At 45.7% G+C, this 25456-nt stretch overlaps 1 protein-coding gene across 6 annotated transcripts in view; it reads left to right on the forward strand.

Annotated features, from left to right (window-relative positions):
- Window positions 1-374: 374 nt before the first annotated feature.
- Window positions 375-25456, forward strand: part of kcnh7 (potassium channel, voltage gated eag related subfamily H, member 7) — a 79963-nt gene continuing 54881 nt past the window's right edge. For 4 of the 6 annotated variants that reach the window (XM_041843182.2, XM_041843183.2, XM_041843186.2 and 1 more), the window contains exons 1-3: window positions 375-817; window positions 1528-1758; window positions 25286-25441. In XM_041843182.2, coding sequence (XP_041699116.1) covers window positions 742-817; window positions 1528-1758; window positions 25286-25441 — 463 coding nt within the window. In that variant the 5' untranslated portion in view covers window positions 375-741. The remainder of the gene's footprint in view (window positions 818-1527; window positions 1759-25285; window positions 25442-25456) is intronic. The other 2 variants (XM_041843184.2, XM_041843187.2) reach the window with 1 other exon arrangement.

Genomic DNA, 25456 nt, shown 5'->3' on the forward strand with positions numbered 1-25456 from the left:
CACCATGGACAGGGAACCATATCTACAGCGTTCTCCCCCTCTCTATAACTTCATAAAATCATTAGTGCTGTAGCCTGTTTCCATTTATTCATTTTCTCTGTATCTGATAAACAACTACAGTATGTCTAAAATTCATGCAGTCATCTTCTGCATTCTATGCATTGGCAGTTACAGCGTGAGACATAAACCCACGTGTTTTCCATGGGTCAATGTAAAAATAGACGATACACATTTATTGCCCTGGCCTGGCGTCACCCATAGCTCCCTCTCAACGCATGGATATACGATTTCCTCCACAGCCTTGCTCGAGCTGAGCGCGAGGTGCACGAGCTGAGCGCTGCCTGAGCGTGGGTAACGTCACTGTCCGTGGCACCGCGGCATCAGTTCCTTCTACACAACAGCAGCAGTAGCAGCGAGCGCAACGCTAGAGAGCGGCGGCAGGGTCCCTCACATGATCGTTTTGAAATGTTGGAGAAACTACACTGTACAACAACCTTTAACTCCAGAGTCAATGCGGCGAAATGCACTTTGAAGGCTTTTAAAATGCGCCCTAGTCGGACCATATTTAAGTTGAAATAAGGAAGAGGTCGGAAGAACTAAGAGGGGGAGATTTCCTAAGGATGAGTATAGACAAAGGGGAGACATTCAGGCTTTAGCGGTTGGAACCACCAGAACTTGAGTCTCAGGAGAAGGTGCGTTCCTATTTGGACAGCGGAATCTTTCTTATTTTTTGGAATAATCATGCCAGTTCGGAGAGGTCATGTTGCGCCACAAAACACCTTTTTGGGGATAATTATAAAGAAATTTGAGGGACAAAGTGAGTATTATCTTTGTGTTTTCAGAATAATGTATCTTTAAATTCATAATATTCATATTGGTGGGAAATCTTATTTGCCTTGCTTGGACACTTACAAAATAAATGAAGTTGATATTTTGTATTTGAGTATTGGTATTTCGACAACACATTTTTTAACAATCAGTAAGACGAGAGCTAGTATTGTTGTGCTTGTGATACTTTAGAAGTGGGAGAGTTGAAGTTAAAATAATTTAAATATGGGATATCATTGAGGATTATTGAAAGTATTTTGAAGTAGCAACAACTTATGTTTCTCCACAAGATTACATGGTAACAATAAGTAGTATCCAAACAACAGACATATAACCTTTTTCAAATACTCCCACATTTGACATGGTTATGGTCAGGTGGTTATGTGCCAGTTATTAAATGTGTATCTCTCTGTTTAATAGTATGGCTATGGCATGAACATCAACCAAGTAGAATGGAGCACAGACCTCATGAAAAAATAATGAAGCAATGCACCCCTAGTCATGATAGGAATGAAGGAGACATTTTTCATTGATCATCTTTATATTTTTTGAGGGATTTATTATATAGTGTATATTTTATACTGTATATAAAGCATCATGCAGAGTGGTATTTTATCACATACCTTTGATGCTACCATGAATGTGTTAACCTACCCATTCTTTCCCACTATGATAATGCATTCTTCTATATCTTCACAGATAAGAAATTTATTATAGCCAATGCCCGGGTTCAGAACTGCGCCATCATCTACTGCAATGATGGCTTCTGTGAGATGACCGGCTTCTCGCGGCCGGACGTGATGCAGAGGCCGTGCACCTGTGACTTCCTCCATGGAGAGTTCACCAACAGACATGCCATCGCCCAGGTAGCCCAGGCTTTGATGGGGTCTGAGGAGCGCAAGGTGGAGATCACCTACCACCGCAAGGATGGTGAGTACGGAGTACAGAGTCCTCCTCACTGGGCTTGTTGCTCTTGCATTTATATGAGAAAATTGAGGCAAAATCAGGGTCAGTGAACAGTGACAGAATAATGCAGGAGAGAGGAAATTGAATGGGCTTGGCTTGACAAGGGACTTTTCTGGGTGTCTGAAGTAAATACTTCAGTAGGTAATTTGTGCTGAACAAAAACACTGACAGAGGTGTATGTATGACATCTCATTTAGTGCCGCTCAGATATGGGGGTTTCTGTCTAGACCTTTTGAAGTAGAAAAACACAGTATCTATTTGTGAAGACAATTGCATCTCCATTCACTGTATGCTAAATTGAATATTGCACAAACCTAGAAACTAAGATAAATTGGTCAATTCCATTGCCTCTTGGCTAAATACATAAAAAGGTGACATATAATTGAACGAGTCGTTTAGTTTAAGCCGCTTCTGAATTTTCCATGGAGATTATGAGTTGCCATGACAGCTGCTATTGTTTTGATGGGTCACATGCTTAGCGAGTGGCAGAGTGAAAGTTTAAACCACCTGTCCCATATCCAATAACCAGGGTCACCCTGGGTGCATGCTGTACCCTCTAACGATGATATTCCTATCCTTCCTGTCCAGATGATTAAGCTTGCAGCAGTTGCATAATGATCAAGGTGTATGTAATCGCTGGCCTGGCTGACATTTCCACCTACAGGGGCTGAACAGTTTTATAAGAGCTGGTTGAAGCGGGGTTAAAGTTGGTGACCGGTCATGAAACATGGGTTACTGTGTGCTGACATTACATTTCCTGTTTGTTAAAAAAATCCTGGGGAGAACCCTGCATGTGGATATGGGGATGTGGACAGGTAGGGTGGAGGACAGTACTGGAGAGATGGATGACGGAGGAATAAAGGTGAACTAGGGACTTGTACTGTTACTAAGCCAGGACGTAGTTGGCTTGTCAAAGTCTGGGGGTTTGCTGATAAAGCGATTTAGCTAGAGATAGAGGTGTGGATGAATACATGGGGTGTGAAGTGGCCTTGGCAATAAACACCTTATTACCACAAACCCATATCAGCACTCCAAAGCATCCGAATGGACCGTCTCTGCAGTTTGTTTTTCCAACATAGGAGAGGCCTCACAAGCATCGATCGCTTGGCCAAACAGTATTAATGAGGACACAAATACCTTCATGCTGCACTGATCTTCAAACCTGCCGTGTCGGGAGAATAAATCAATAGTGTCTGTCCTGCTATCTCTCGCTGGCCAGGCCGGCCCCTAGAGATGGGAAGAAGGGATGAACTGAAAGATTGGAGGGGTAGAGAGAGAGAGAGGGTCCTCATTATCGTTGCTGGAGCTTTAAGGCTCTAAATACCTCAGTGTCTAAACTTCCTGACTCCATAACTTGCGTTCCAAATGGCACCCTATTCCCTATATAGTGCACTACTTTTGGTCAAAAGTAGTACACTATGTAGGGAATAGGGTGCTATTTGGGATGCACACCATGAGCCGCCTTTCTAGGGATGGTCACAAACCTCTCATAACACAGACAGGATTTTCACCTCCTTAAAACAATTGATTAGATCATAGGCATTACTTTATAATATACTCATATTGTGGGATTTGTTATGGTAAAACCACATGACATTGGTAGGCACATCAAGGGCGTAGGCATGGGTGGGCCTGGGTGGACACAGGCCCACCCACTGGGGAGTCACGCCCTGCCAGGCCCACCCAATCAGATTGAGCAAAAAGCCCCTGAGGCACATCAGGAAATTACAACCTTTCCAAATAAAAGGTCTAGGGACACTTTTTTAAATCATGATCATGGCCACCTAATGTCCCCAGCTTCCAATTGGCTAATTCATTCATCCCCCTTCCTCTCCCCTGTAACTATTACCCAGGTCATTGCTGTAAATGAGAATGTGTTCTCAGCCAACGTACTTGGTAAGAAAAGGGTCAAATAAATAAATACATTTCTGAAATTCTATTTCTCTCCGAGGGAGATGTGATTGTGACGTGGCTGATTGGTAATTTGGTTGGATGCCCCGATGGACCACTTGGAGCCTGCAGGCCAATCTCCTTCCATTTACAGTAATCCCCTGACCCGTGGTCCTGAGAACCAGTCACTGTCCTTTACAACCCATGAAGGATTTTCTTGTCTCAGCAGAATTTTGTCAGGCAGATGAATGTATTATGAGTTGACATCTTGTCCTTTTGGTGAACCTTTGGTGTTCCTTGTATAGCTTGGTGCAATTATCCTTTCCTAAGGAAGTTGAGGCTTTTCATTATAAAGTCACAGCACAAAGTCCTCCTCGAACCATTTCCTGTGCTTACATCAGACATTAGGTATTGCGTTGTCCTTTAGTTAGTGAGGTATGCCTCTCGCTCGGAACTGCTGTGCATTCAATGAAGCAAAATGGCTGCTAGCTTGTGTCATACAATATAGAGGTGCCGAGTGGGATGCAATGTTGTAATGATCTTAATACCATCTGTATTATACTATCAACCTTGACTTCTTTATAATGTACCATCAAAAGTGGCACATTTCAGCTGGCTATTTCTGTTGTGTCTTTCCATTCCTTGCTGTCTCTCTGTGTGTCCTGAATACTTTGACAACAGACACACTTAAGGCCATGCCGGGGCTTGTTCTCTTGGAGATGGAACAAGAGAATCTTGTGGTAATCACTATACATAATGTAGTGCGTGTGTGTGGTGGTGACGTCATTCGTTTCCGATTCGGTTCTTTTTTTATTTAATCAAGAGGAAACAAGAGCTTGATGCCTCTGTGCTGCAATGGGATCGATTTACAATCTTCACATTCATCGATGTTTCAGATTGGTCTGATGAACGCTCGCTGTAGAGTTGTGTTCTCTTCTGTTTTCTTTCGCTTTCTCTGTAATGAATACTCAGGGAGAAAAAGGTGTAGATTCACGCGCAGAGCGTGGCAGGTGTTTATTTGCAGAAGGCAGGAATTGTGGTCACAGGCAGGCAATGGTCATACACAGGTAGGCAAACAGGCAGGATAATCAAAAACTAGGACTGAAGGCTATAACTGGTTCTCACAAACGAGCTAGGAAAAGGTTTGGTAGAGTCAAAACGATCAATACCTCACAAGGCACAAACAGAATGAACTGAACTAAATAAGGAGATAATGAGACCAGGTGAGTAACAAACACAGGTGAAATCAATGAACAAAAATGAAAGACAGGGCTACGTTCAAGACCATGTCGTATCGTGTTACTGCTGGTAATTATTGCTGTCAAACAAAGAGTCCGCTTAGGCTGCACTTTGATTATACGTTTTATTTATATCACAAGATTTCAGCATAAGGTTACAGACCCTGCAGGGCTGGAGAACAGTGTCCAAAGATAATCTGCCTGTTCTAACCCCTTCTTTGTCTAGCCGATACTTATAAGAAATGCAAAAATATGGGTTGCTCCCTCTGCTGTCCAATCACCTGTCTCCCCTGGGGCGTCACCCTCTTTTGGAACTAAAATAAACATCCCCCCCAGGTTCCACTTAAAAACATTAACAAAGACATAATCTTAATACACTACAACCACAAAGAAACAGGGCTACGTTCAAGAACACAAGGTGAACTATGAAAGTAAATACAGAACCTTACAGTCTCTCACTCTGCTGAAGTAGTGTAATGATAGTCAGGAAATTCTGTCACACAATAACAACATGTTTTACAAATGCATCATCTAAACCTTTCCTATTACATGCAGACTATTCTATTGAATTGAATGCAAATTCAATTGAATGTAGTTGTCGCTCTGTGTGTGTGTGTGTGTGTGTGTGTGTGTGTGTGTGTGTGTGTGTGTGTGTGTGTGTGTGGAGGCGCCACTATAATACATCATTTCTCAATTTGAATTTGAATTTCTCAAAGCATTCACATATTCAAATGGATTAATCACACAGCCTTAACCTCTATTACGCAGAGCAGACTGTGGGGATTGGGTGGGTAGAGAAACCCATACATGCTGTGTGGCCAATCACCATCTCTCATGCATAAACATCATGGTCTGCATCCCAAATGTCACCTTATTCCTCATTTAGTGCACTACTTTTGATGAGGGCCCATAGGGTTTATTGGGCCCATATTTTTGTTGTATGCTGGGCAGCTCACGAGGGTGACACACACGGGGGTAAGTCAACATTCCATTTAGACCAGAGGGACACAGGCAGGACCAAACACAAACACATTAGGTAAACAGAGAGGGAGAGGATCGACGAGTTGGTGACTGTAGAATTTCAGTGTTTTGCATACCTGATTCAACACACACTCTCACTTTTACTCTCTCTCGCTATCTCTCTGCTCTCTCTCTCTTTCTCCTTCTCTCTCTCTTTCTCTCTCTGCTCTCTCTCTCTCTCTCCCCCTCTCTCTCTCTGTTCTCTCTCTGCTCTCTCTCTCTCTCTCACCATGCTCTCCCTCTCTCTCTGCTCTCTCTTGCTGCTCTCTCTCTCTCCATGCTCTATATCTCTGTCTCTCTGCTCTCTGCTCTCTCTCGCTCTCCATGCTCTCTCTCTTTCTGCTCTCTCTCTCTCTCTTTTTGCTCTCTCCCTCCTCTCTCTCTCTCTCTCTTTTTGCTCTCTCCCTCCTCTCTCTCTCTTTCTCTCTCTATCTCTCTCTCTCTCTCTTTCTCTCTCTATCTCTCTCTGTTGCACTGTCTGTCTAGACCTGTAGGTGTCACAATAATGACTCATTCCAATCAGTGGCATTTTAAAAATAAAATATTACAGTGACTACCCCATGAAGCATAGTATTTCTGTATTTCTGAGTAAATCTGCCATTAGCCTCGTCCTTCACACTTGAGAAATATAGCTCAGTCCCTCTATCCCAGTGTGTGTGTGTGTGTGTGTGTGTGTGTGTGTGTGTGTGTGTGTGTGTGTGTGTGTGTGTGTGTGTGCGTTTTTTGTCAAATCTGTTATTGTCTTTCTTCAGTTTTGTTTGGTACTTATAATATCAGTGAGACAATAATTTGCATTCATTGGCAACATTAAAGTCCTTATCATTCACTCTGGGTTTCCTCCAGAGGCACTGAACACATCTAAATAGCATGAAGCTCTCTGTCATCATAGGAATGACAAAGCACCAACCTGCGGTAGTATGCACATTTCATAAACGATAAAATGGCTACCACACCCACCCCAACCGGAATTATGAGTGATGATATGAGCTATGATATGTGCATAAAGCCATCTATTGAATTGAATGACTTTCGAGAGCAGAGAGTGGAATGTCATTTTTATGTGGATTTGCTGTGCAAACAAGATCATCTCTCTGCCACATGGCCTGTAGTCAAATCTGCTATATCAGGTTCCACAGACTGAGGTAATGTCACCAACAGTGCATATGCTACTGAAGCAACAGATTGAAAGAGGGGGAGGAAGAAAGAGGGACAGAGAAGGAGAAAGGGAGGGAGATGGAGAGAGATGGAGAAAGGAAAGAGGGAGGGAGGGATCAAAATATAGAGGGATAGAGGGAGAGAGAGATACAGTGAGGGGGAGGGAGGAGAATTCAGGTGCTGCTTAATATTGGATGGATATTTCCATCACGGGGACACCCTCTTGAATCTAATCCAAGCTCCTCTGAGCAGCCTGTCTCAATTATGGATGACCCTGGCTCCAGCTATCTCTCTCTCTCTCTCTCTCTCTCTCTCTCTCTCTCTCTCTCTCTCTCTCTCTCTCTCTCTCTCTCTCTCTCTCTCTCTCTCTCTCTCTCTCTCTCTCTCTCTCTCTCTCTCTCTCTCTCTCTCTCTCTCTCTCTCTCTCTCTCTCTCTCTCTCTCTCTCTCTCTCTCTCTCTCTCTCTCCTCTCTCTCTCTCTCTCTCTCTCTCTCTCTCTCTCTCTCTCTCTCTCTCTCTCTCTCTCTCTCTCTCTATCCCCCCAAGGCCAGCCAAGTCCTGGAGGAATCCTCTTCTACTGAAGTGTGTTCACAGTGGGACTCAGTCTCACATTAGTATATGCGTATTGATGACGCCAGGGCCCCGCTGTAACTCTGAAGTTAATAGCCCCAGACCATTATTCCTCCTCCACCAAACTTTACAGTTGGCACTATGCATTAGAGCAGTTAGCGTTCTCCTGGCACCACCAAACCCAGATTTGTCTGTCGGACTGCCAGATGGTGAAGCGTGATTCATCACTCCAGAGAACGCGTTTCCACTGCTCCGGAGTCCAATGGCGGCGAGCTTTACACCACTCCAGTCGATGCTTTGCATTGCGTATGGTGATCTTAGGCTTGTGTGCGGCTGCTCAACCATGGAAACCCATTTCATGAAGCTTCCGACGAACAGTTATTGTGCTGACGTTGCTTCCAGAGGCAGTTTGGAACTCGGTAATGAGTATTGCAACCGAGGAAATACTTTTTTTATGCGCTACGCTTCAGCACTCGGCTGTCTCGTTCTTTGAGCTTGTGTGGCCTACCACTTCGCGACGTTGTTGCTCCTAGATGTTTCCACTTCACAATAACCGCACTTACAGTTGACCGGGGCAGCTCTAGCAGGTCAGAAATGTGACTATCTGACTTGTTGGAAAGGTGGCATCCTATGACGGTGCCACGTTGAAAGTCACTGTGCTCTTCAGTAAGGCCATTCTACTGCCAATGTTTGTCTATGGAGATTGCATGGCTGTGTGCTCGATTTTATACACCTGTCAGCAACGGGTGGGGCTGAAATAGCCGAATCCACTAATTTGAAGGGGTGTCCACATACTTTTGTATATATAGTGTATACGATCTGACAGGGATGAATAGCTGTGTTGTTGTGGATAGGTTTTCATTGTGCACCAGTTTGTTTTGCACTACTGTCAAAGTGTAGGACGTCCTAGCCTGTTGGTAGGTGTGTCAGAGAGAAGGCAGCTTGCATGTTGAAGCAATATAAGCAAACTCTTGCATTGGTTGGTTATGTATGACAATACATTGTGTGAAACAGGACAAATAAAAGCACCCCCTACATTGGTTGTACAATGTAGATACTGTAGGCCTACTATAGAATGAAACAGTAAAATAATGTATTTTATGCTACTGTATTTGGTACAAATCTTTCCGCTGTGTCTTTGCATGACCATTTGGAAATCAGTTTCTTTTTTTAAACACAACATGTTCAGTCAGTTCACAATGAATTCCTCTCTTGCCTATGGTTCCCCTCCCCCTCCTCATGTACCCCTAAAACAGAGATTGTTTTAGTCACAGAGTTACCGCATAGTGTTGTCATAGCAACAGATGGAGGATGGAACCAGCCAACATACATTCTCTTGCTCTCTTCTCTAATTTATCATGGCATGTCTCCACCAGCACCTGAAGCACTGGAGCTCACTGTAGCCATGACAATTGTCATTTCCATTCTCATGGGATGGGCAGAATGCTGAGTCGTGCTGTTCGTGCTGTTCAAGGGATTATGGGATGTTCGATGAGACGTTTTGTCAAAAGAAGTTGAGAATTGTGTTCTTAATTCTGTTAATTGTCGTTAGTGCCCTAGTTGTGATACTGGATATGCATAAGACTTAGCCATAGGGTAGCTTACATAGGGCCATGCCCATAAAACACTATATACAGATTTAGGATCTTCATTTGAGCCTGTTTGCTACAGTAGGAAAATAATCATGCAGCAACGGGAAATGTGAATTATTATGGGGATTATAATTAATGGACATTTTTGTAGGGGTTGATAAAATAAAAAGTTTTAAAAGTGGAAATGACAAACTTTAGAAGCCTTTTTAAACCATAAATAAACTAGAATAAAGTTATCCCGCAACAGGGTGATCAAATTAAGATCTTGCAACTATCTGTCCACACTCCTATATTTTATCTCCACAAATGTCACCCCGCGGGGAACCATGGGTATTCGACCTGACGCAGGACTCTACCCTAGGGGATGCCATGCCTGGTTGAGTATGGATGAATGTAGAGCAGTTTTCTTCAGTCCTGGTTGTAGGGACCCACAGGGTGTACAGGCTTTTAAACACCTGAATCAACTAATGAAATCCTTGTTGATTTGTTGTATTTTTGAAACAGGTGTGTTAGTTCTGAACAGGAACAAAATCTACATATTGCTTTGACTGACTGACTGATTGACTGACTGACTGACTGACTGACTGACTGATTGACTGACTTGATGGCATTACAACGGCCTCCAGACAGCAAACAAAGGGTTAGCCAGCCAGCCAGCCAGCCAGCCAGCCAGCCAGCCAGGTGGTATTCTTCCCCCTTCCATTTCTCCTCTCCTCCTCTCTCTTCCTTCCATCCCCCCTCTCTCCTCTCCTCCTTTTCCCTCCATCCTCTCCTACAGTCCTAGAGGCTAGCTCATCCAGTTCCCAGCAGTGCACCAGATCCCTGCAAAACAACATCCAGCCCAGTTAGCTACCGTCAAAGAAGATCAGCCAACGACGTATTGGCATGGGATAACAAATATATTTTACAGGTTATACACTCTCCATTTCGACATATATTCTATATATGGAAATCAATATTTCCAAATTAGCTTAGATATCTCCTCTCAGGGTTGTCAGTGTACCGCATATAGGTGTAGGCGTACACTTTATTGATACAATTGTGATTCTGTGGCTATTATTATCTGGCGTAATGGAATTTCACCACTGACCCCTTCTCTCCTCTCATTCATGGATTACATGTTGTGAACAGTCTGTATGTGACTGAACAGTCATTCATGATTTCATTCACTACTGCTATTGACTGTTGATTGTTTTGGTCCAATCATGGTTGTTTGTGTATTGTGAATTCAATGAGGCTGATACCTCTACAGTTCCTTGATATTTTGATGGGTTCCTTTGATGGGTTTCAAAAAATAATTAATCAATCAAATTTTCTTGAGATTGTTTGATACAAAAAGTAATTTTCAATGCATTTAAAGATTGAAGATAGAAGATGAGTCTGGACTGGTTTTGGTTACTCCCTCTCTCTTTCCGTTCACTCCTATTTAGGGATCCAAAGCTACCGGTAATTTACCAAAGTTACCGGAATCTTCAGTAAGTTTGGTAATTAACAGAAAATCTATGACAATCTATGGTAACTTTGGTAATTTATACTTGAAAATATATTCATATATAGTATTCATTTGTTATATCTGTGTCCATATTGGCCATGAGTGTCTAGTAGATAGAGCATATGGTTCAAGAGATAATAGACTTATTAATGAAAAACACATATTTTATTGTATTTAACCTTTGTTTAACTAGGCAAGTCAGTTAAGAACAAATTCTTATTTACAATGATGGCCTACCAAAAGGCAAAAGGCCTCCTGCGGGGATGGGGGCTGGGATTACAAATAAAAATGTAGGACAAAACACACATCACGACAAGAGAGATACCACAACACTACATAAAGAGAGACCTAATCATCAATGGCATTATTTTCAATGAACTGCAACTCTTCCAACAATTGATTTTTCCTCACATCTGCCACCAGTTTGACGGTGAAACATTGACAACAAATGCATATTGACATAGTAAAATAAATAAAAGTGTGTACAAAAATATATAACTGTAACGATTCCGGCAGTCTGAGTCGGTTCCTGTATGTGTATTAGTTTTTCTGCTCGGGATCTCCAGTTTCCCGAGGGTTCTGGAACGCTCCCTGCCTGGTTGCCGGGCTACGTTGCTAGGCGGGAGCTCTCCTGATTTCCACACCTGCATTCCATCAGCAATCTGCACACCTGGCCCTGATCATCACCTTCATAAGCTCTGACCTGACATCCATTCCCTGCCGGATCGTTAGCCATGAACAGTATGTTTATCAGCGGATCAGTCCTAGAGCTTAGAGCATTAGTTTTGTTGTTTTGCACCTTGTTTGCTGGTTGTATGCTTACCTCCGTTTTGTTCTCCCTACAGTCACTCGTCCGGAACCTTCACCCAACCTCTGCCTGATGGTCGGCGGCTGCCGAGCCATCATTGGACCAACCACTGCACCCTCTACAACTCATCCACGCCGCCCGCTCTGTTCCCTGGATTATTCAACATCACCCGTGGATCAGTTAAATAAACACTCACCTTTGACACCACTTACCTTGTCCTGGTCTGCTTCTGGGTTCTGGCTTAGTAAACCGTGACAGAACGATCCGGCCAGTATGAACCCAGCGGACCTGGACTCTGTTCGCCATGCCATTTCCCATCAGGAGAAGATGTTGGGCCATCATAGCACGGAGCTACAGGAGATCGCGTTGGCAGTTCGGAACCTTTCTACCGGTCTGACGGAGGTCCAGAACCAGCGCAAGTTTCCGGTGGAGGATCCACTACCGGTTTCACCCATCTCGCCTGCCGCTTCTGGAGCTGTGTCCTTCCGTGAGCCCAAGGTTCCGACGCCGGATAAATATGAGGGGGAGCTGGGAAGATGCCGTTCTTTCCTTATGCAGTGTGGGTTAGTGTTCGATCTACAGCCCTACTCTTATGCCACAGACAAGGCTAGGATAGCCTTTGTGATTGAGTTGCTGCGTGGTCGAGCGCTGGAGTGGGCTTCAGCCGTTTGGGAACGACAGGACCCCTGCATGGCTTCATACCAGGGGTTCACGGCCGAGATGAGGAAGCTCTTCGACCATTCCGTCCGAGGGAGGGACGCAGCTAGGCGCCTGTTTTCGCTTCGCCAAGGAACTCGCAGCGTGGCCGACTTCGTGATCGAGTTCAAGACGTTGGCTGTGGAGAGTGGGTGGAATGAGGAGTCTCTGCAAGCGGCCTTTTACCAGGGTCTGTCGGAGCAGCTCAAGGATGAGTTGATCTCCTATCCGGAGCCTAGTGACCTGGACAGCTTGGTAGCCTTGTCTATTCGGGTGGATAATCGAGTCCGAGAGCGAAGGAGGGAGAAGCAATGGGTTCCGTCCAATCGATCAGCTTCTCAGGTTCCAGTCGGGTCGGTGATTGGACCAGAATACGTCGATCATCGTCCACCACACAGGATTAGTGGAGAGGTCCTGTCTCCCGATTCTGAACCAATGCAAGTAGGGCGGCACGGGTTAACCAAGGAGGAACGCCAACTCAGACGTAGGACTAACTGTTGCCTCTACTGTGGCGGTTCGGGACATTACCTCGCCACCTGTTCCCGGCGGTCGTCAAACTGCGCGGCTCGCTAAAGTTGGGAGGACTTTTTAGCGAGCCAGTTTCGACCTCTCAATACCTCTGTCAGACCCCGTTTCCCGGCTACCCTTATGAACAGGAATCAGAGCTTAGCGATTAACGCTTTTATCGATTCAGGTGCCGGTGGAAGCTTTCTTGATGCCGAGTTGGTGGAACAGCTGGGGCTTTCCAAGGAGCAATTGCCGGAAGCCATTGAAGCGACCACTCTGAACGGCAGTAGTCTGGCACGTATCACGATGAGGACTGAACCGGTTAAGATGCTGTTGTCGGGGAATCATTCTGAGATGATTTCATTCTTCATTCTGCCGTCTTCCCATGTTCCTCTGGTCCTTGGATACCCCTGGCTGAAGGAACACAATCCCACGTTCGATTGGGTGACGGGCAAGGTAACGAGTTGGAGCCTTGATTGTCATGCTAACTGTCTCAAGACTGCCTGTCCCCATTCGGTTCCCAGTCAGGTGATTGAGGCTAAACCCCCAGATTTGTCCCTGGTTCCCGAGACATATCACGATTTGGGGGAAGTGTTCAGTAAGCAGAAGGCTCTGTCACTCCCTCCCCACCGACCATATGATTGTGCCATCAACCTGTTCCCTGGAGCTGTCTACCCCAAGGGAAGGTTATACAGTATCTCCCGACCTGAACGTGAGGCTTTGGAGACCTACATCAAGGAGTCCCTAGCTGCTGGTCTCGTTCGTCCCTCGTCATCACCCCTGGGGGGCAGGATTCTTCTTTGTGGGTAAGAAGGATGGCTCTCTTCGACCGTGTATTGATTATCGGGGGTTGAATGACATCACGGTCAAGAACAAGTATCCCCTGCCCTTGATGAGCTCTGCCTTCGACTCCTTACAGGGTGCTACGGTGTTCACCAAACTAGACCTACGCAATGCGTATCACATGGTCCGGATCAGAGAGGGGGACGAGTGGTTGACGGGTTTCAATACACCGATGGGTCACTTCGAGTATCAGGTGATGCCGTTTGGACTGACCAATGCTCCAGCGGTATTCCAGAGTATGGTGAACGACGTCCTGAGAGATATGATCGGTCTCTTTGTGTTTGTTTACCTGGATGACATTCTGATCTTCTCGAAGGAACCTTCCGACCACGTCCAGCATGTCCGGCAGGTTCTGCAGCGATTGTTGGAGAATCGCCTGTTCGTGAAGGCCGAGAAGTGCGAGTTTCACGCCCACACGACATCCTTTCTCGGGTACATCATCTCCAGGGGAGAGATTAGGATGGACCAGGAGAAGGTTAGAGCGGTTCTGGAATGGGCCCAGCCCGGTACGAGATTGCAGCTCCAGAGATTTTTGGGGTTTGCGAATTTCTACCGCAGATTCATCCGGGATTACAGCCGTGTGGCCGCTCCGTTAACTGTCTTGACTTCCAGTATCAGGACCTTCAAGTGGAATCCGGAGGCGGATCGAGCGTTTCTGGATTTGAAGAGACGATTCACCAACGCACCGATTCTCTCTCAACCGGACACGGCCCGTCAGTTCGTCGTTGAAGTGGACGCGTCTGATGTGGGAGTTGGCGCCATCCTGTCGCAGCGATGCTCCACGGACAGTAAACTCCATCCCTGCGCCTACTACTCTCGTCGCCTTTCGCCTGCGGAGAGGAACTACGATGTGGGCAACCGGGAGCTTCTCGCGGTGAAACTTGCCTTGGAGGAGTGGCGCCACTGGTTGGAGGGGGGCGGAGCAACCGTTTATTGTCTGGACTGACCACAAGAATCTTGCTTACGTGCAATCGGCTAGACGTCTCAACTCCCGTCCAGGCCAGGTGGGCGTTGTTTTTCGGACGATTCAATTTTTTCCCTGACGTTCCGACCTGGATCTAAGAACGGCAAGGCGGACGCCTTGTCCCGGATGTTCTCCAAGACGGAAGAGAGTGGGTCCAAGACCGAGACAATTCTCCCCCGGAACTGCGTCGTGGGAGCAGTTATGTGGAAGATTGAGGAGGATGTGATGGCGGCCCTTCGGACGCAGCCCGGTCCCGGTAACGGTCCACCCGGTCGGTTGTTTGTGCCTGAGTCGGTTCGTCCTGCTGTCCTCAAATGGTCCCACGCCAGCAAGATGGCTTGTCACCCTGGCGTGGCTCGGACGATGGCGTTTCTTCGCAGACGTTTTTGGTGGCCTGCCATGGCCGAGGATACTCGGGGTTTTGTTGCTGCCTGTCCAGTGTGTGCGCAGAATAAGAGTACCAATCGGCCCAGCTCTGGACTACTTCACCCCCTTCCTATTCCCCGGCGACCATGGTCGCATCTGGCCCTGGACTTTGTCACTGGGTTGCCCTCTTCTGAGGGGAACACGGTCGTTCTGACTATCGTGGACAGATTCAGCAAGTTCGCCCACTTTGTGCCAGTTGCCAAGCTTCCCTCTGCCTCGGAGACGTCCGAGATCCTGGTTAGGGAGGTTTTCAGGGTCCACGGTTTGCCCAGTGATATCGTTTCCGACCGTGGCCCTCAGTTTACCTCTGCTGTCTGGAAGTCCTTCTGTTTGGCCATTGGAGCTACAGTCAGTCTCACATCTGGTTTTCACCCCCAATCTAATGGTCAGGCGGAGAGAGCCAACCAGAAGATGGAATCCACGCTATGCTGCCTTGTCTCTTCCAACCCCACCTCCTGGGTCTCTCAGTTGCCTTGGGTTGAGTATGCCCACAATACTCTCCCTACATCTGCCACTGGGATGTCTCCCTTCCAGTGCCTGTATGGCTACCAACCTCCCTTGTTCCCTTCTCAGGAGAAGGAGCTCTCAGTGCCCTCTGTTCAGGCCCATATTCGTCGTTGCCACCGGACCTGGCATCGGGCCAGAAAGGCACTCCTTAGAGTTTCGGACCGGTATCAGCTCCAGGCGAATCGTCGCCGGATCCCCGCTCCCACCTATACCATCGGAGATAGGGTCTGGTTGGCCACACGGGATCTTCCGTTACGGACTGAGTCTAGGAAGTTGTTACCGAAGTTCATTGGTCCGTTTGTGGTGGAGAAGGTGATCAATCCGGTGGCAGTTCGACTCAAACTACCGAGGACGCTCAGAGTCCATCCCACCTTTCATGTCTCCTGCCTCAAGCCTGTTTTCCTCAGTCCTCTGTTGCCTCCTCCGCCTCCTCCTCCTCCTCCTCGGATGATCGGAGGTGGTCCTGCCTACACGGTGCGACGCATCATGGATTCCAGACGGCGGGGCCGGGGTTTCCAGTATCTCGTGGACTGGGAGGGGTATGGTCCTGAAGAGAGGAGTTGGATTCCGCGGCGACAGATCCTAGATGCTGACCTCATTCTTGACTTCTACCGCCTCCATCCTGGCGCTCCGGGAGTCCGCCCGGTGGCGTTCCGTCGGAGGGGGGGTACTGTAACGATTCCGGCAGTCTGAGTCGGTTCCTGTATGTGTATTAGTTTTTCTGCTCGGGATCTCCAGTTTCCCGAGGGTTCTGGAACGCTCCCTGCCTGGTTGCCGGGCTACGTTGCTAGGCGGGAGCTCTCCTGATTTCCACACCTGCATTCCATCAGCAATCTGCACACCTGGCCCTGATCATCACCTTCATAAGCTCTGACCTGACATCCATTCCCTGCCGGATCGTTAGCCATGAACAGTATGTTTATCAGCGGATCAGTCCTAGAGCTTAGAGCATTAGTTTTGTTGTTTTGCACCTTGTTTGCTGGTTGTATGCTTACCTCCGTTTTGTTCTCCCTACAGTCACTCGTCCGGAACCTTCACCCAACCTCTGCCTGATGGTCGGCGGCTGCCGAGCCATCATTGGACCAACCACTGCACCCTCTACAACTCATCCACGCCGCCCGCTCTGTTCCCTGGATTATTCAACATCACCCGTGGATCAGTTAAATAAACACTCACCTTTGACACCACTTACCTTGTCCTGGTCTGCTTCTGGGTTCTGGCTTAGTAAACCGTGACAATAACGGATATTTCATGCTGAAACCCTCCTATTAAACACCAATTGTATTCATTTTACATACGTAATTAGGGTGAAGTGTCTTGCTCAAGGGCACATCAACAGATTTTCACTTAGTCAGCTGAGGGATTTGAACCAGTTTATTGGCCCAATGCACTTAACCACTCGGCTACCTGCCGCCCACTAAGTTAATGTTAATATTTAGGATCATGTTTTACAACTTGTCATTCCAATTATTATTATTATTTTTCAACTTATTTAATGATTTCATATATTTTACATGTGATAAAGCCACACAGAGGGTCGGAGATAATTACAGACACCTGTGATAAAATCAGGAGGGATTTTGTTCCACTCCTCTTTGCAGATCTTCTCCAAGTCATTAAGGTTTTGAGGCTGACGTTTGGCAACTCGAACCTTCAGCTCCCTTCACAGATTTTCTATGGGATTAAGGTCTGGAGACTGGCTAGGCCACTCCAGGACCTTAATGTGCTTCTTCTTGAGCCACTCTTTTGTTGCCTGGGCCGTGTGTTTTGGGTCATCGTCATGCTGGAATACCCATCCACGACCCATTTTCAATACCCTGGCTGAGGGAAGGAGGTTCTCACCCAAGATTTGACGGTACATGGCCCCGTCCATCGTCCATTTGATGCGGTGAAGTTGTCCTGTCCCCTTAGCAGACAAACACTCCCAAAGCATAATGTTTCTACCTCCATGTTTGACGGTGGGGATGGTGTTCTTGGGGTCATAGGCAGCATTCTCCTCCTCCAAACATGGCGAGTTGAGTTGATGCCAAAGAGCTCCATTTTGGTCTAATCTGACCACAACACTTCCACCCAGTTCTCCTCTGAATCATTCAGATGTTCATTGGCAAACTTCAGACGGGCCTGTATATGTGCTTTCTTGAGCAGGGGGACCTTGCGGGCCTGCAGGATTTCAGTCCTTCACGGCGTAGTGTGTTACCAATTGTTTTCTTGGTGACTATGGTCCCAGCTGCCTTGAGATCATTGACAAGATCCTCCCATGTAGTTCTGGGCTGATTCCTCACCGTTCTCATGATCATTGCAACTCCACGAGGTGAGATCTTGCATGGAGCCCCAGGCCGAGGGAGATTGACAGTTATTTTGTGTTTCTTCCATTTGCGAATAATCGCACCAACTGTTGTCACCTTCTCACCAAGCTGCTTGGCGATGGTCTTGTAGTCCATTCCAGCCGTGTAGGTCTACAATCTTGTCCCTGACATCCTTGGAGAGCTCTTTGGTCTTGGCCATGGTGGAGAGTTTGGAATCTGATTGATTGATTGCTTCTGTGGACAGGTGTCTTTTATACAGGTAACAAGCTGAGATTAGGAGCACTCCCTTTAAGAGTGTGCTCCTAATCTCAGCTCGTTACCTGTATAAAAGACACCTGGGAGCCAGATATCTTTCTGATTGAGAGGGGGTCAAATACTTATTTCCCTCATTAAAATGCAAATCAATTTATAACATTTTTGACATGCGTTTTTCTGGATTTCTTTGTTGTTATTCTGTCTCTCACTGTTCAAATAAACCTACCATTAAAATTATAGACTGATCATTTCTTTGTCAGTGGGCAAATGTACAAAATCAGCAGGGGATCAAATACTTTTTTCCCTCACTGTAGCTACTGTACCATAGTGTGGCCTTCGGGGCAGTCATCTGATCCAGAATGTCTCTAGAGGCTAAATTGAAGGAGTTGAAATTGGACATCCCTGGCTTGCCCCACAGGAACTAACCAGCCCATTACTAATGCTAAATGCCAAGCTGGCATCCACACTTTAGCCCAGCCCAAGGACTGCATTTGACGGAGATCGAATCAGCCAACCCTCCAATGCCATAAGAGAACGCCCCGGGCACACAGACCTATTTCATCACTTCATCATTTCTGCCATTCTTCTCAACTAGAGTTGACGCCCAGATTATCAAAGCTCATTCGCATTGGCAAAACCCTGACATTTACTGCTTGTTATTTCTCATCATTTCTGTCCATTTGAATCTACATCAAGCGTTACTCTCCAAAGGAAGGTTATGGGCTGAATGATAACTGTGTTTCAGTGCTCTAGCTCGAGACTCAAAACGTGGACTAAAGACATGGACAAGTACGGATATTCGGACACCGCCATAGACTTTTCCTACTTGTCAGTTTGGACTTGGACAAACGGTGAAGAAGTGACATTGAATGAAAAAGATACTGTATGTGTGCATGTGTTAGGTGCAAACAGCTAGCTGCCAACACATTTCAGCAGGTGTCCTCTACATTTCTACATCTGTAAAATACTGAAAAAAGCATTTAGTATATTGAAACCTACTCAAGTGTGAAAAACCCAGCAGCGGTGCAGTTCTTGACACAAACCGGTGCGCCTACCATACCCTGTTCAAAGGCACTTAAATCTTTTGTCTTGTCCATTCACCTTCTGAATGGCACACAAACACAATCTCAATTGTCTCAAGGCTTAAAAATCCTTCTTTAATCTGTCTCCTCCCCTTCATCTACACTGATTGAAGTGGATTTAACAAGTGACAGCAATAAGGGATCATAGCATTCACCTGGATTCACCTGGTCAGTCTATGGCATGTTCTTAATGTTTTGTATACTCAGTGTATTTCTAGCACCATTCACAGCTTGGCTCTTCCCAGAACCCACTGAGCCTTCAATCACTCTCCATGGTTTTCTTGACGAGTTGGCCATTTGCAATTGCAGGGACACTGTATGGTGCTGAAAGCATCCAACAGATGAACAAAACAAATGTAGCATCATCTCATCAATCCATTCAGGACATGGACAGGGTCGTATTCATTAGGCACCAAACTAAAGAAAAATGGACTGAAACAGGGAGCAACTACCTAAACCGGTCCAATAACAAACGCTCGTTTTCCGTTGTGAAGCTTTTTGCTATGATGTGCGTTAACGAATACAAACCAGAGCAAGGACGCAGAGCTGCATGGGAGGGGCCCGCCTAATGGAGTTACGACATACGGGAAACCCTGGGGTAGACTAGAACTTTCCCTTCCCTGCAGGATCAGGATAACACATATTAGAGCTGCTTTCCTCTCTTTGTGTTGCTAAATGTCCCCTGGAGGGAGGATTATGTTTCTGGAGCCTCCATGCTGCCTGTTAGAAAAAGACTTAGAAAATTGCTTGACTGTCTTTCTCTCTCTCTCTCTCTCTCTCTCTCTCTCTCTCTCTCTCTCTCTCTCTCTCTCTCTCTCTCTCTCTGAAGATGGGCGGAAAGCGTCTAGTCGACCATTAAGGAAGCTTTGACAATTGAAAGAGAGAAAGGAAGAACATGCACATCCAACATGCGGGTGCTGGAGTAGGATAAATAAAAAAGGACCAAGCAGCATGTGGATTCTCCTTCTTCCTTTCCTTGTCAATTGCCTTAAAAATGTCTAGAAGTGGGACTGCGATTTTCACTATGGAGGTGAAATAATCTCGTCCAGTGCAGCTTCTGAAACAGCTCTCTCCCTCTCCCCTGCACTGACAGCTGTCAGGAATTAGCTTCTACTGTGGTTTCTGCCCTCAGGCCAATACGGTACCAACCATCAGCTAGCTCCCCCACTGCTGCACGCCTCAGCTCTCATCAGTGTCACTTCCTTACCTCCCTCTACTCTAACTTCCCACCACAGTCCCTGTCCTCTGAGAGTGCAATCTAAAATGACTCCCACTGCAGGGACGTTCACAGTATCTACCTGTCTATAGAACCATCTGTCAAGAACTATCCATACGCCATTATCTCCTAGGTGGGTTGTTGTACTGTAGATGGTAGAAGCTGGCAGAGATCGAGGGGGAGAGGGAGAGGGAGAGAGGGGGGGAGAAACAGAGAGAGAGAGCTGGAGAGAGAGACAGAGAGAGACAGTGAGAGAGACAGAGAGACAGAGATAAACAGAGAGAGAGAGAGACAGAGAAACAGAGAGACAGAGAGAGAGAGAGAGAGAGAGAGTCAGAGACAGAGACAGAGAGAGAGAGAGAGAGAGAGAGAGAGAGAGAGAGAGAGACAGAAGATGACTTGAAAGGGTTGATGATTCTTTCTTAAAGGGACTAGGGACTGACTGCCTGTGTGCTTCAGCTGCTGAGAAGGAGCCTTTAGATGAACACCATTGTTTTAATTATTGATAGTGGAAATATAATCTAATGACATTTTCCAGCATCTTGAAACTGAAATTTCCCCAAATGCTATATTTATTTATGAGCAGTAAGCACACATAGGACACTTTGTTGTGTATTCACACAAGCACTCTCGCATGCACATGCAAGCACGCCCAAGCACAAACGCATACACACACACACACATACACACACACATACACACACACACCCTTCAACTCAGAATGATGGAACACAATCCCAAACACCCTGTTGTTAATCAAATGGATTTCAAGGCTTCAGTGACTACAGTTGAAAATGTTTCTGACTCATTTCAACTAGACATAGAAAACTTGACTGGGATGGGAGAAACAACATACAGTATTCGGAATCATAATTTGACTTAACTTTTCGCAATGTGACGAATGCTGCAATTGGACAAACATCTAAACGTATCTTGAATTCGTGAGATCTTTGTTGCTTTTCGATTAACTACCGTCAATGTAATTTGAATAAAAACACATACACATTGGCTTTTCTCTCTTCATGTCATTTACACCTGCTTTGACATGTACAGCCATAACATAAGCCATGCCACCAGCCAGAAGGCAGCTGAATCCTTCCCTACTTTCTGTGAGATTACATATTTTCAGGATTTCCAGGTAGTCTCGATAATCCAGGAAGCTAGTCCGGAGAGGAAATGAAGCCGAATGGAACATGTTTAAATCGTTCAGACCCACCACATCCTCCTGGAGTTTAGGGTCAGACTTTCTCTCTCTCTCACACACACACACACACACACACACACACACACACACACACACACACACTCACACACTAAGGTAGCAATGTGGGCGGCTTATTGGCCTGTTTGCGTTCTGCTCTGGCTACAGTGTGAGAAGGTGTTTGCTGTTTACGTGTGGTTATATACAGTATGATTTGTGTGTGCGAGTATGTTTTGATGAGCCTGTATTGACGCACAAATGAACCATTTATCTTTTTGTTTCTGATGAACTTGGATATTCTAATGCATTTTTCTTTAAACCGACTTAGTTGTTTCCAACATAGAGTGTTGTTGGCAAGTGGCAACACACAAATAGTTCAGCAGAATGGGATTTCCCCCTATTAATAAGTTATTGCTAGTCCTGTAACATTACAGTTCAAGACAAAAGCCATGTGAGAGGCCATTAATAAGTCATATGGAGCCATTCACAAGTCGGATTTAATAATGCAGTAGTAATTCCATACGGTACTCTACATTTGATTAGATCATTTATGCTCGTTTGTTGGTATCCCAGAGTGCTATGCTTTATCACCAGTGTCAGTAGCCGATGTGGGTCTTGAATGTGCATCACTAACTGTAAGTCAGCGTTTTCCGGTGCGTTTGGCCATCACTAACCTTAGAGAGGAAATAGCAAAGGACATCTGTTGGGCTTTCATCCACCTCCTCTGACTCAGTAGAGGAGAGAGATTGGAAGGGGAGGAAGAACATTGAGTCAATCAAATGCTAAATCACTACAGAGAGGACCTGATTCTAGATCAACACTCCTACTCTGAGATGCTTCATGAATACAGGCCCTGGTCTTCCTCAGTGATGTATTGTATTTGCAGGCGTGTTCTCCCATTACATAGCACCATGTAAATCAGCTCCATCGTGGACCTATTACATTTAGTTGGACAGGGAACATCCGCCTAATTAATGCCACTCGTAGGCTGTGTGTGTATGTGTGTGTGTGTGTGTGTGCGTGTATGTGTCAGATCTGCTGTTATGCAGGCATACAGGCAGAAATTTGCATCAGCACCTGCGGGGATCTTTTGATCAGTCTGCTTATAATACATCAGGTGTCCTCCTGAAGAGAGGCTGGGTAGCCATCTTATTTCTCACATCACAGAGAGAGAGAGAGAGAGAGAGAGAGAGAGAGAGAGAGAGAGAGAGAGAGAGAGAGAGAGAGAGAGAGAGAGAGAGAGAGAGAGAGAGAGAGAAGAGGGAGGGACAGAGAGGTAGATGGATATAGGGCTGGGAAAGAAAGAGGGACTGAGGGAGAGAGAGAGAGAGCTATAGAGAGTGCTGGTATTTTGTATGCATTTGTACCCTGTGATTGATATGGGATTTCTGCAGTGCTACATATGGGATTGCTCCATTCACGACACCTTTATGATAATAACTCTCATTTGAATAATTTGAATTTGAGAGAGATTGATTTAACCCACATACGCCACAACACAGAGCCACACAAAGACACACTCAGACACACACAGAAGCACAAACAGATGCACACCCACATGCAAAGACAGACATGCAAATCTAGTGTCACCAAGGTCAGTCCAGATTACACGATGTAATGTTTATAAAGCACCATCATTATCATCACACTATCACAACAAACACAACTCCACCCTCACAACACACACACCCCAGCCTCCATACACACCCCTGCAAACTCATAACACGTCTGGCCATTCTGCTTTCTACAACATAATAATTGCTGAATAATTGATGTTGATGGATTCAGACGGATACATTTTTTTTTTAAGTGCACACACACACACTGAGGAATACACACACACAGATGTACATTGACAGAGCTGAAGCTCGCTGTGCAGAGTGGAGGTGTGGGTGGTAGCTAGAAGGATAAGGTAGAGGGTTGTAGGGTGTAGTAGTAGAGGGTTGATGTTGTGGTGGTGGATTATCAGTTTATTTAACTGGTTGGTGGCAGAGCGTCACAGCGGCGTGAAATTCAACTGTTTGGCGAATAAGTCATTCACTAAGAACCGAGCTCTTAAGTCTTAGATTTTGCACAGTATCTTTCTATTAGTGTAGGGATTTACTGGACTGGTGTCGGCCCTCTGGATTCATGTATACTGAACAAACGATACTCGCCGACATAACACAAAGGCTGTATAGTAAATCGTTCTCTTGCATTCTGTCCCCCTGCTCCAGTGGGATATTTTAATGTGGATATAGTGCAACCCTGCATGTGTTTCCACTTGAATTTATGACTCTGTCCAATATGGCTGGCACTGATATACTATTAGGGCCTAGAGAATTCTGGGGCCCCAAATAGATTTATGAAGCCCCAGTGAGGGGAGAAGAATTGGATGGTTGGTTGGTCGCTGGTGTTGTTGTTGTTGTTTAGTGATACAGACAGTAGAGGACAGGGACTGGTGGCGGTGTGTGGCAGTGTGTGGCTGTGTGTGTGTGTGTGTGTGTGTGTGTGTGTGTGTGTGTGTGTGTGTGTGTGTGTGTGTGTGTGTGTGTGTGTGGCGCTCAGTTGGTAGAGCATGGTGCTTGCAGCACCAGGGTTATGGCTTCGATTCCCACGGGGGACCAGTATGAAAAAAGTATTCAAATGTATGCGAGTGTCTGAATAATAGTGTCTGCTTAAATATGTGTGTTTTTCATGGTGTAAAACCGTCAGAGCTGGTGGGTCCGTGCGGAACTATTAATAGGCTGGCGTTGACAGCAGGACTTTGATCTGCATGCACTTGGGAGAGAAGCACTTTAAGAGAAGAGATGCCATATGATCTATATATAAAACATAAGCCTGTGACACAGTAATGACAGAGATTCACCTCCATTGAAGGCAGCGGCTATGTTAAACATAATCTATTTGTCTTCAATCTCATCTCTCAGTGTCCCTCATTCATTTTGACACAGTGACCAATGCAAGCATTCAAGTCCTGCACAGCTTATCAATTGTAATGCACATTCAGGGTTTTCAGTGTGCTTGAAATACACCTGTGTGACTATTTTAGTGTCATTGTCTGCTATTTCAATCTCAATATAAACCCTAGTGTTTTAAGTGCATCGTTTTCCTTTTTCATACGGGATGTGCCGCCCAAATCCTGCCCACTGGGCTTCGATCACAAACCACCACCAACTCTGGGGGTGAATGCTGCCTTATGATGAATGTGGAACATTAACACATGTTAATTACACTTTAAGGGGTGACGTCGTCTCGTTTATTTGAGTCCTGGCGATTACTTAAATGTCGTTAATGAGACAGGGATTAGGTTGATTGCAGCGGACCATAATTGGTATTAACACAATCCATTTTGGGGTTTTAGTGATCGCTCATCCACAGGAAGGGAAGGAAGAATTAGGGAGGAAGAGTGAATACATTTGACAATGAGGATCTCTTAGGATCGTAAAATGTTAACAGTAATAATGTTTTACCAGCCTCAGCATACTGCTTATAATAATGGATTGAATTCATATAGGGCTTATTACTAATTACCTTTAGTTTGGAATAACACAATGTTTCCCAAATGAGGACATTTTTCAAAAGATGTATAGAAAATATCATACACCAGAAACATTTCTCTCTTGGAATTTCACTTCTCTTCTCTTCTCTTTTTTCCCCTCCTTCCTTTATCCAAACCATCCTATTTGGACAAAGATCTCTAAATGTCAATGAGCTTAAACTTCCATGTGTTCTGTCCCATAGGCTCTGACTTCCTGTGTAACACCCACATCATCCCAGTGAAGAACGAGGAGGGCGTGGTCATGATGTTCATCCTCAACTTTGACTACGTCATAGAGGAGGACAGCAGTGACTCTTTGGAGAGACTCAACCACACGTCTCCTGCCAAAGCTGAACCACGTGAGTAACCTCTCT

The sequence above is a fragment of the Coregonus clupeaformis genome, chromosome 16 (genome assembly GCF_020615455.1).
Source record: "Coregonus clupeaformis isolate EN_2021a chromosome 16, ASM2061545v1, whole genome shotgun sequence".
Classification (NCBI taxonomy): Eukaryota; Metazoa; Chordata; class Actinopteri; order Salmoniformes; family Salmonidae; genus Coregonus; species Coregonus clupeaformis.